This window comes from Sphaeramia orbicularis, chromosome 13 (assembly GCF_902148855.1).
Source record: "Sphaeramia orbicularis chromosome 13, fSphaOr1.1, whole genome shotgun sequence".
Taxonomy (NCBI): Eukaryota; Metazoa; Chordata; class Actinopteri; order Kurtiformes; family Apogonidae; genus Sphaeramia; species Sphaeramia orbicularis.
Genome location: NC_043969.1, coordinates 11,341,435 through 11,353,838, shown reverse-complemented (window position 1 = coordinate 11,353,838; position 12,404 = coordinate 11,341,435). Strand labels below are relative to the sequence as shown.

Here is a 12,404-nt window from a genome sequence, read left to right as displayed (position 1 = left end):
TTTTCTGAGTGTTTTTATTCCTCTTTAGGCATGAAAAAAAAACTATGTGATTGAAAATTTTCTTCTGAAAAATAAAAAGAAAAGAAATAAAATAAAAATTATTTTTAAAAAAAATTAAAAATAAAAAATACATGAAAAAAATAATAATGAAAAAAAATTAAAAAAAATTATTGTGAACCTATTTTTCATGAAGTTGCAAAAATGTCCACTCAGCTGGACACCACATGTTTAATTCTTGACGCACAGAAACATGTATTTACTGATAAATTGTGTGAAAACTATGGGGTGGGCTTATGATTCTGGAGGTTTATGCTCAGGAGAGATCTACATAATGTTACCAATTCATGTCAGAAAAGATATGTCGCGTCTTAAAACTTTAATAAAGATATGTATAAAAAAAAAAAATTATAATAAAATAAACTAGAAAAGCACTCGGAGAGCGCAGACCTCTGCCAAGCGCAAAAATTCCCCACATAATGGGTGATACAAATCCTACATTTATTTTTTAAAATAAAATCCGCCTTCTGGATCAGATCTGGATCAGCCTTTGAAATGTGATAGAGGACCCCATTGTCAATTCCTGAGTTAAATTTCATGAGCTTTGGTCAATAATTAAGCAAGATATTGGGAAACGAAAATTTTGGCCCCATTTACCACAATGTTAACGAAAATTTCAAAGTGATCCAGAATCCAGGATTTCTTCCGGATCACCCCCAAAAGTTAATCATTCCTTCCTTATCCCATTTCCAACAAACCCTGAAAATTTCATCCAAATCTGTCCATAACTTTTTGAGTTATGTTGCACACTAACGGACAAACAAACAAACAGACAGACAAACAAACCCTGGCAAAAACATAACCTCCTTGGCGGAGGTAAAAATCCATGAATATACAAGAGAACAGCTGTAGAGTAGCTGTCCACTGCAGTGACCAGTATGCATGAAAGTGTTAATCATACCACAGTTAAGCCTAAAGATTTTCATAATGCCAAAAGAAAGCCAAAAACACCAAATGTATGCCATAATACTGCCAAAATATTTGCTCTCTGGGATGTTTGTGCAAAAAAAAAAAAAAAAAAAAAAAAAAAAAAAAAATCCCTGTGTCCCTTTTACCTTTTTTTTTGTTTTTTATTTATTTATTTATTTTTTTACCATTACTCCTCAGTCCTCACTCAGTTGTGTCTCACTGAAAGGGACCTCAGGTGGTGCTGTTGTCCTGACAACCAATAAGGGGAGCATCGCAGTCAGAAAGCTGGATAATCTGAGAGAGAGAGAGAGAGAGAGAGAGAGAGAGAGAGAGAGAGAGAGAGAGAGAGAGGTGGTGAGTGTGTATGTGTGTGTGTGTATGGGGGGGTGAATTTCCCAGACTCTGAACAGAAGCCTGCCTCTCTCTCCATCGCCGCTTCTGGCTGTGCAGTTTCTTTTTACGCGGACAGTATTACGCATTCTGGTGAAGGTTGCGCACACAGAACCGCTTCGCTCCAAAAAGTCCTGAAGGAACATCCTAACGCCCATCTGCTCCGGACTGCTTTGGACCCTAAAGGCAGTCCGTGTTATCCGTCTGGACAACTGTCTGGACAACAACTTCTTCATCATCTTTTTTCTTTTTTTTTTCTTTTTTTTTTTTTTTTTTCCCCCTTCTCTCTTCTTCACCCTTGGATCTATAGCTTTCCGAAGCGCGCGTATCAGTGTTTTTTTTTTTTTTTTTTTTTTAAAGATGCAAGTCGGACGCAAATCGTGTTGGAGGCAATTGCAGGCTTCTTTTTTTAGACTGCTATGTCTTATTCCTACAGGATTCCCCGTCCGGAGTGTGGATATGCAACGGACCACCGACAACATTACCATCCGCCAGGGAGACACAGCGATCATAAGGTAAGAGTCCTTCTTTTGCAACTTTCCTCCTGGATCCACGGCTGCATCCTCTGCCTTATGTGCAAGGCAGGATGCGTGGATGTTTGGTGCATATGATTCCTGTGGGGGATGAATTAGACTATTCCTCATAGGTTGCACAGAAGTAAACACAAGGAGGAAAATGCTGATTTGTTCAGGGTGTCAACTTTTATCCCACCATCCAGTCCTGACATGATAATAGGATGTTTACGCATGTGTAGTGTCTGCTCATCCACACACTATAGTTTTACTGGGATAGACTAGAGGGTGTTTTTTTTTTTTTTTTTTTTTTTTTTTTTTTTCAGATTTACCTTAGAGCATCCATCTCTTGATCCACCGAGGACCGGAGCTGGGGTCTCTGAGCCTCCTCTCCCTCCTTATTTATTTATTTATTTATTTATTTATTTATTTATTTAACCCTCCAGTATCCGGGTGCGCCTTTTAGGCACACTTTGCACTTCGTTTTAAAAAAAACTTCATATTATTTTTCACAATTTAAATAAGGTTAGAATTTAAAAGTTGTTCATTTGTGCATGATCTTTAAAATTCTGACCACCAACTAAAATTTGCACATTGTAAACAAAAGAAAATTACAAGACTAGCATCTGTCTCCCAAGTGTGCCTAAAAAGCACTATTTCTTCCATTTGATATGTATGATTAGGGCTGACCTTGATTTACAAAAAATAAAATCAAATTAGAGCAGAAAAATAAATCAGTATATAATATTTAATAGTTTGATTTATAGATGTGCATTTTTGGCACACTTGGTGACAGATGCTAGTATTTTTTAACATTTGACCTAGCGCCAAAAATAATCATGCAAATTAACCAGTGTTGGAGTTAATCATTGACATATGCCAGGCTGCAAAAATCAAATAATATGTGATTCACTTTTTATGTAGTATACTGAAAAAAAAAAAAAAAAAAAAAAAAAAAAAAAAATTGTGTTATTTTGCATCCAAAAAAAAAAAAAAAAAAGGTTTGTTTACATTACAAACACGGCATTTAAAAGGTTAAAAAATGTGACAGTTATTGAGTATTTGGTATTTTTATTTATGGCTCAAGTTGATGAAATAGAAAAAAGTGTAAAATAATTAAAAACAAACTGTATGAAAAATGTTTTGACATTATTCCACAAGTGTGTCAAAAAGGCACACTTGGTGCTTAGTAAGGGCCTGGATGGGATACTGGAGGGTTAAGTCAAGGACCCCTTGGTTAGACAAAGTGCGTCACTGTGTCCTGAGATGCTGTCGTGTGGATTACTTGTGCAAACGGAGGTGTGTGTGTGTGTGTGTGTGTGTGTGTGTGTGTGCGTGTTGGGGGTGGGGGTATGGGATGATGCATGAGCACCCAATGTGTTAGATCAGGGGTGTCAAACTCATTTTAGTTCAGGGGCCACATTCAGCCCAATTTGATCTCAACTGGGCCAAACCAGTAAAATAATAACTGTGAAAAAAGTAAAATCCTTTTACACTGGGTTATAAAAATTTTTTTTTGCAAGTTGTCTAGGTTTTTTCAACTGAATTAGGACCATTTTGCACCGCTAAATCCAAAAATGACATCTGTTTTTCTCAATCAGGTCAGGGTTTTTTTTGCTAATTTGATTTTGAAAAATTTGATCTTCTCACAAAATATAATCATTAATACCAAAATAAGATTGGTAAGCACACTTTATGAAACTTGTGATTTCATTCCTGTTAGGTACAATGGTGTATTCACCGCAGATGCAGCAGAATACGTCAGGCTTATTTTTGCAAGATCTTCTAGTCGAAGCCATTTCATTCACCTGTAATATTAAAAAAAAAACAATCATAAATTGGCAAAAGTTAAATCTTCAGAACTCGTTTATTGCAAGAAATATGAAAGAATTTTGTATCATATGATGTGAAAATGCCCATAAATGTAAGCAAATATGTTAAAAAGCCAATATGTAGCATAGTTCAGAAAGTTGACCTGATTGAGCAAAATTAATGAGATTTTTGGATTCAGCACACCAAAATTATCCTAAATCAGCTCAAAAAACTTAAACAATACATTTGTTGTTGACCAGTGTTATGATCAGGTTTACATCTACAAAGTTTCCGTAAAAATCTGAATAACATGAACAAACTTGAATTGCCTTAAGAGAAACAAGTGTAATTTTAACAATATTATGCCTCGGTTTATCAGTTTATCATTTACACATGTGCATTACAATCACATAAAAGGCAATGCAAGTTTATTTGTATAGCACATTTCAGCAACAAGGCAATTCAAGGTGCTTCACACAGGACATTGAAATACAACAACAGGGAAAAAGAAACATTTAAAACATTATAAAAGAAACAAGTAAAAGGTGATTAAAAACAGCAAGTAAGAAAACATAAAATCCAAAAAATTAAAAAAATTAAAAAATAAATAAAAATAAAAACACATTAAAGTAAGAGTTGCAGTGCAGAGTTTCAAAGAGAATATAACATTTAAAAAGTCAAAATCCTTTTAGTCAAAGGCAGCAGTGAACAGGTGAGTCTGTAACCTGGACTTAAAAGAACTCAGACTCTCAGCAGACCTGAGATTTTCTGGTAGTTTGTTCCAGATATACGGAGCATAGAAACTGAACGCTGATTCTCCATGTTTAGTTCTGACTTTGGGAACACAGAGCAGACCTGCACCAGACGACCTGAGTGGTCTGGATGGTTCATACTGGACTAGAAGGTCTCTGATGGATTTTGGGCCTAAACCATTCAGTGCTTTATATGCTAGTAAGAGAATTTTGAAGTCTATTCTCTGAGAGACAGGGAGCCAGTGTAGAGACCTCAGAACTGGACTGATGTGGTCCACTCTCTTGGTCTTAGTGAGGACTGGAGCAGCAGCATTCTGGATCAGCTGCAGTCGTCGGATAGACTTTTTAGTCCGACCGGAGAAGATACTGTTACAGTAGTCAACTCGACTAAAGATAAATGCATGGACAAGTTTTTCAAAGTCCTGCTGCGACATCAGTCCTTTAATCCTAGAAATGTTCTTGAGGTGATAGTAAGCTGACTTTGTAATTGTTTGTATGTAAAACATTTAGTAACAGGCAGAATATTGGTAAAATTGCGTTTACTTTTCTTAAGACATTTCCATTTGTTGATATTTGTTTAGGTTATTCACATTTTTTGTAAAAGTATAGTTTGAGAATGGAAACATTTTCATGTAATTTTACTTTTTTATAGCAAAGAAAACAAAGACAAAATTTGGGGTTGTCATTATTTGTGGGTTATTATGACAATATTTTACTGGTCTGACCCACTTGAAATCTAACTGTATAACTGTAACTGTAATCAGACTGTATGTGTCTATGTGTGGAACCTGAATTAAAATGATTTTGACACTATTGATTGTTAATACAGGGTGACACAAAAAAACGGGAACTTTTTAACAATCCAATAAAACCAAGAGTGATGGAAGAAAAATATTTTATTCATAGTAATTGAAGCCTTAAAACATGCCATTTAAGAAACAATGATGGAATTTTCATTTTTTTAAAATTACAGGGTGACCCAAAAAAACGGGAATTTTTGAAGTGCGTATTGTCAGACATGAGCAAGTGGCAGCACTGCGAGACAGTGACCTTGAGCAAGTAAACACACCCCCATTTTAGTAACCATTGGCGGCTGTGCGAGAATTGTTCGGTAACCGTGTGATCTCAAGATTCGGTAACGTTCCCTGGCCCCCTAGATCGCCAGATTTGTCCGTTTGTGATTTTTTCTTGCGGGGCTATCTCAAGAGTAAAGTGTACATGACTGGACCAAGAACTCTGGATGAGTTAAAACAGAGAATTCAGGATGAAATTCACAGTATCCCAGCTGAGATGTTGCAGCGGTCAATGAGGAATCTCAACAGCAGATTTCAAGAATGCATTCGTACAGGAGGACGCCATCTACAGGAAGTAATTTTTAAAAAATGAAAATTCCATCATTGTTTCTTAAATGGCATGTTTTAAGGTTTCAATTCCTATGAATAAAATATTTTTCTTCCATCACTTTTGGTTTTATTGGATTGTTAAAAAGTTCCAGTTTTTTTGTGTCACCCTGTATCTTCAGTGTAATTTTTGCATTTCACAAAGTCATCCTGCGGGCCGGATTGGACCCTTTGGCGGGCCGGATTTGGTCCCCGGGCCGCATGTTTGACAGAGGATGATGTGAGGACACAGAAAACAGTGCAGTGTTGTTTAGGTTTCAGCGTGGGGTGTTTGGCACAGATTTATTGCAGTGTAAGGAGGAAAAGTGCGTAAAGTGCCAACAATGTCACAGGACGGACTTCCATGCAGGTGTGTGACTCCAGTTTGTGCAAATGTGACTTTGCCTTTAGTTTTTTTTTTTTTTTTTTTTTTTTAACCCTTTCATGCATGCATTATGAGAACCTTAACCCTTTCATGCACAGAGGTCACTACAGTGGAAAGCTATTCTTCTATTCTACAGCTGTTCCCATAACTGCAAATCATACCATTATTGTAACTTTACGTTCTTAATAAACCGGATCTGCAGTAGCACGACTGAGTGTAAATCAACTGCAAATTTTTCTTAAACTGTAATAAACAGTTTTCTTAAATTATTATTATTATTTTTTTTTTTGTATATTATTTCCATGAGGTGAGTAAATACTAGTATTACAGTATGATAAAATGTGAGAAAACATCAGATTAGCTGCATCCAAAATGTTTTTATTTCCTAGTTTTCACACAGTTCATCACTTTCTAATATTGTGTTTTAAATTCATGTTTCTTTGCTTCAAAAATTAAACACATGGTGTCCAGGTGAGTGGACATTGTTGTAACTCCATTAAAAATAGGTTCATTAAAAAATGAATCACAACATTTTTTTCATGCCTAAAGAGGAATAAAAACACTCTCACTCCCTAAGGTTCTCATGATTCATGCATGAAAGGGTTAATCAAGATTTTTTTTTTTTTTTTTTTTTTTTTTTTTTTTCCTGAGTGTTTTTATTCCTCTTTAGGCGTTAAAAAAACAATGCGATTGAAAAAAAAAAATTATGAACCTGTTTTTCTTGGACTTGCAAAAATGTCCACTCAGCTGAACACCATGCATTTAATTTTTGAAGCAAAGAAGCATGTATTTACTAATATACTGTGTGAAAAGTGTGAAAGAAAAACATTTTTAATGCTACTAATTTTTTGTTTTTTCACATTTAAACATACTCTAATACACAGGTGTCAAACATGCGGCCAAATCCGGCCCGCCAAAGGGTCCAGTCCGGCACTCGGGATGAATTTGTGAAATGCAAAAATTATACTAAGATATTAACAACCCTTTTAGTTCAGGTTCCACATTCAGACCAATTCAATCTCAAGTGGGTGGGACTTGTAAAATACTATCATAATAACATAAATAATGACAACTCCAAATTTTTCTCTTTGTAAATGCAAATATTTTCATGTATTTACACTAAAACAAAGTATAATTTGGCAAAAAATGTGAATAACCTGAACAAATATGAACAAACTGAAATGTCTTAAGAGAAGTAAGTGCAATTTTAATAAGATTCTGCCTGTTATTAAATGTTTGGTGTATTTTTTTTATATTATAATGTAAATATGTAAATGATAAACTGTTAAAATTACACTTATTTTTTCAGTTTGTTCAAGTTTTTCACATCTTTTGAAAGGATAGTTTGTAGATATAAACCTTTTCATAGTGTAAATTAACTATTTTCACTCTAAAACATAGAGAAAAGTTTGGAATTGACATTATTTATATATTATTATGTTATTTTTTTTTTATTGGTCCTTCCCACTTCAGATCAAATTTAGCTGAGTGTGGCCCCTGAACTAAAATGAGTTTTACACCCCTGCTCTAATACTAGTCATTACTCACTTCATGGAGGGAATATGAAAAAAAAAAAAAAAAAAAAAAAACTTTGGTTGTTAATTACAGTCAAATAAAAATAACAAGCAATTACTTTACACTCAAACATGCATGCATTACTGCAGATTAGATTCATCAAGAACAGCAAAGTTACAGTAATGGTATCAATTGCAGTGTATGGGATGTGTTAGATCAGGGGTGTCAAATTCATTTTAGTTCAGGGGCCACATTCAGCTAAATTTGATCTGAAGTGGCCCGAACCAGTAAAACAATAACATAATAATATATAAATTATGTCAACTCCAAACTTTTCTCTATGTTTTAGAGCGAAAAACAGTAAAATTACATGATGAAAAGGTTTACGTCTACAAACAATCCTTTCAAAAGATGTGAATAACATGAACAAACTAAAAAAAAATAAGTGGAATTTTAACAGTTTATCATTTACACATTTACATTATAATATAAAAAAATACACCTAACATTTAATAACAGGTAGAATCTTGTTAAAATTGTACTTACTTCTCTTAACACATTTCAGGTTATTCACATTTTTTTTTTTTTTTTTGCGAAATTATACTTTGTTTCAGTGTAAATACATGAAAATATTTACATTTACAAAGACAAACATTTGAAGTTGACATTATTTCTGTGTTATTAGGATAGTATTTTACTGGTCCTGCCCACTTGAGATTGAATTGATCTGAATGTGGAACCTGAACTAAAAGGATCGTTAATATCTTAGTGTAATTTTTGCATTTTTGATACTTGTGTGTTAGATGATCTGGAACTAAATCAACAAAATCCATGAATATACAAGAGAACAACTTTAAATAACTGTCCGCTGTAGTGACCACTATGCATGAAAGGGTTAATACTGCTTTTAACCACATCCCTATTTGCAGCAGCCTCATAAATGTTAACCCTTTCATGCATAGTGGTCACTACAGTGGACAGTTACTCTACAGCTTTACTCTTGTATATTCATGGGTTTTGTTGTTTTAGTTTCATATCAGCCAACACAGTGGACACGTATGCATCATCTCATAAACTCCAATTCATACCATTATTGTAACTTTGCTGTTCTTGATTGATCCTTGAGTGGAAATCAATTGTTAATATTTATTTTTTTGCATATTATCTCCATGAAGTGAGTAATAACAAGTATTAGAATATGATAAAATGTGAGAAAACATCAGATTAGCTGCATTAACCCTTTCATGCACTAATTATGTGAAATGTAGTCAATATATTTTTCTGCAGTGTTTTGATTCCTCTTTAGACATTAAAAAAAACCAAAAACAATGTGATCGATTTTAAAAAATAAAATAAAAAATGTTACAAAAATTTCCACTCAGCTGGACACCATGTATTTAATTTTTGAAGCAAAGAACATGTATTTAAAATCTAATATCAGAAAATGATATGGAAAACTATGCAATAAAAACATTTTTAATGCTGCTAATCAGGTGTTTTCTCACATTTGAACATACTCTAATACTAGTTATTATTCACTGCATGGAGATAATATGCAAAAAAAAAAAAAAAAAAAAAAAAATTAAAAAAATACCTGTCAATTACAGTCTAATAACAATTAGCAATTGATTTACACTAAAACACGTCACTGCAGATCAGGTTTATCAAGAACAGTAAAGTTACAGTAATGGTCTGAATGTCAGTGTATTATGGGATGGTGCGTTAGTGTCCACTGTGTTGGCTGATATGGAACTAAAACAACCAAAACCCTGAATATACAAGAGAATGGCTGGAGAAGAACTGTCCACTGGAGTGACCACTGTGCATGAAAGGGTTAAACATGGTTTCATTTCACTGTTTTCATATCACTTTATGATATTGGTTTTTAAATACATGTTTCTTTGCTTCAAGAATAAAATTCATGGTGTAGCTGAGTGGACATTTTTGTAACTCCATGAAAAACAGGTTGATTTAACCCATAAAGACCCAGCGCTACATTTGTGTCAGTTCTGAAATGAAATTTTCTCTACAGGGTGGGGAAGCAAAATTTACAGTGAACATTTAGTTGTTTTTTCTCAGCAGGCACTACGTCAATTGTTTTGAAACCAAACATATATTGATGTCATAATCATACCTAACACTATTATCCATACCTTTTCACAAACTTTTGCCCATATGAGTAATCAGGAAAGCAAACGTCAAAGAGTGTGTGATTTGCTGAATGCACTCGTCACACCAAAGGAGATTTCAAAAATAGTTGGAGTGTCCATAAAGACTGTTTATAATGGAAAGAAGAGAATGACTATGAGCAAAACTATTACGAGAAAGTCTGGAAGTGGAGGAAGCAACAAAAAACGTACCAAAGCTTTTTTTTTATTAAAGCTCTCAAATCCAAAATCCTAAAGGATCCAACCAAATCCATGAGAAAAATGGCAATTGAACTTGAGGTAGACAACAAGACCGTTAGAAATGCAGTAAAATATGATTTGAAGTTAAAATCTTACACAAGAACACCAAAACACTTGTTGACAACAGCAACAAATCCAACTTTAGCAATTTTTGGGAATCATGTTTATGGCCGCCTTCTAGCCCAGATCTAAACCCTCTGGATTCTGCTATTTGGGGTGTTTTAGAACATGCTACCAATAGAACATCACACAGCAATGTCGACTTTCTTAAAGATACTATTAAAGAAGAATGGGAGAAGTTGTCACCCGAATATTTGAGGAACACTTGCGCAAGTTTCAGGAAGCGTGTGAAGGCAGTTATTGAGAAAGAAGGAGGACACATAGAATAAAAACATTTTTTATTTTGTCAATTTTCTTGTGGCAAATAAATTCTCATGACTTTCAATAAACTAATTGGTCATACACTGTCTTTCAATCCCTGCCTCAAAATATTGTAAATTTTGCTTCCCCACCCTGTATATCTAACTTTTCTTAAGTAATTTATCACCATTTATTGTCATATTATCATTTGTATTTTGCATTTTATCAATATAAATCAGGTATTTTCCTATATATAATTTACTAGTCATGAAGATATTCATAAAAGCTCAGATTACAGTTGAGGGTTATTATATCAAAAACAGAAAAAACTGAAAGAAAAGGTGACTTTTTCAGGTAAATATATCATTAAGTGAACATAAATTCAGCATTGCCATCCACTGTCATTTATTAAACTCCATGGGTTTTATTGGTGAATCAATGTTGTAGAAGATGATGGTGTTTCCACGGTAACTACATAACTTCTGAACGTCCAAATGGGTCATATCTGATGACCATGAAAAGATGACAAACTGCATTTTACACCAATTATTTTCATGTATTGTTAGAATTAGTGGATCAACAGGTATTAAACAGTTTAGATCGTTAGATTTTTTTGGTCAGTGATGGATATTCGGGTCTTTATGGGTTAAAAAAAAATTCAATCACATTGTTTTTTTTTTGTTTGTTTTTTTCATGCCTAAAGAGGAATAAAAACACTCAGGAAAAAATAATCTTGATTAAGGTTCTAATAATTCATGCATGAAAGGGTTAAAGTCCTTTTTTTTGTAAATTTGGGGTCACATTTTAGAGCGGTAAACCTCCCACTTAATCACCTCCCAGACAATGCAAGCTGTCATCTGTGTGGTATTGTGATAGCGTTGGGCAGATGTCAGTGACCACGTGACTAGAGCCGTGTGTTTGTGGCAGGCTATAAACGAAAGGGGATTTAGATTTGGTGGTTTTGTAAACAAGGCGCTTTTGCCGCCCCCAGTCCCACTTCTTCTTCCGTCCAGTGCATAATAGTCTGCACACAGATAATCAGATTGATTTTTTTTTTTTTTTTTTTTCCCTCCCTCACTAAATTTCTGTGTCCTCTCCTCGGTTGCATGCTGCGTTTACAGTATCACTGCTGGGCCCGGCCTAATGGGAATGAAAAATACCGAGTGGAATTATTAAACGCAGCTCATCAGAGGCTTAAAGAGGCACGAACATACATGTAAACACTGTTCCTCTGGTGTTCAGTCCTCTCACACACACACACACACACACACACACACACACACACACACACGCACAATAAGCCACTTTAATGGATTTCCTTTCTTAAACAGGTGCCATCCATTCAGATACCTGCTGATCAAATTAGTCCATTGACTCCGTTACTGTTGAACTCAGCAGGGGTCAGAGCTATTTGTTTCACTTTCCAAATCCAATTGACTGCATCTTTGCTATATTCAGCCGCTTACTCACCCAGTCAGCCTGTTTCCTTTGAGGGTGATGGCAGGCTTTACACTAACCCAGGACAAAATTAGATTCTTCTCTCCAAGGCAACACTTACCTCACAAGGCCGTGCCAGTATATCTCATAAACAATGCTCATATAATCATCTGCGATAATACCTGATCAAGTGTCCTCATTTTTTTATTCGTTCATTCATTTATTTGTTTTGAGCAGAAGAAAAAATTAAACATTTTTTTGTGTACAAGGAATTAATATCAGAGTAAATACACAAATTCATTCAATTCAATTCAGTTTTATTTGTAGAGCCCTATATTTTACAACAAGGTTGCCTCACAGGGCTTTACCGAATTAGTTGGATATGAAAAAAAAACAGTTGAATAAACAGCAGATAAAGGAAATGGATTATCATTAATACATAAAGGTGATCAAGACAAAATAACAATTGCGATGTACAGTAGTAATAA

General features: G+C 34.4%; 1 protein-coding gene across 1 annotated transcript in view; it reads left to right on the top strand.

The window, feature by feature from the left end:
- The first annotated feature begins 1,650 nt into the window (after positions 1–1,650).
- lsamp (limbic system associated membrane protein) overlaps positions 1,651–12,404 on the top strand; it is a 477,058-nt gene continuing 466,304 nt past the window's right edge. The window contains exon 1 of the mRNA XM_030151629.1: positions 1,651–1,871. Coding sequence (XP_030007489.1) covers positions 1,717–1,871 — 155 coding nt within the window. The 5' untranslated portion in view covers positions 1,651–1,716. The remainder of the gene's footprint in view (positions 1,872–12,404) is intronic.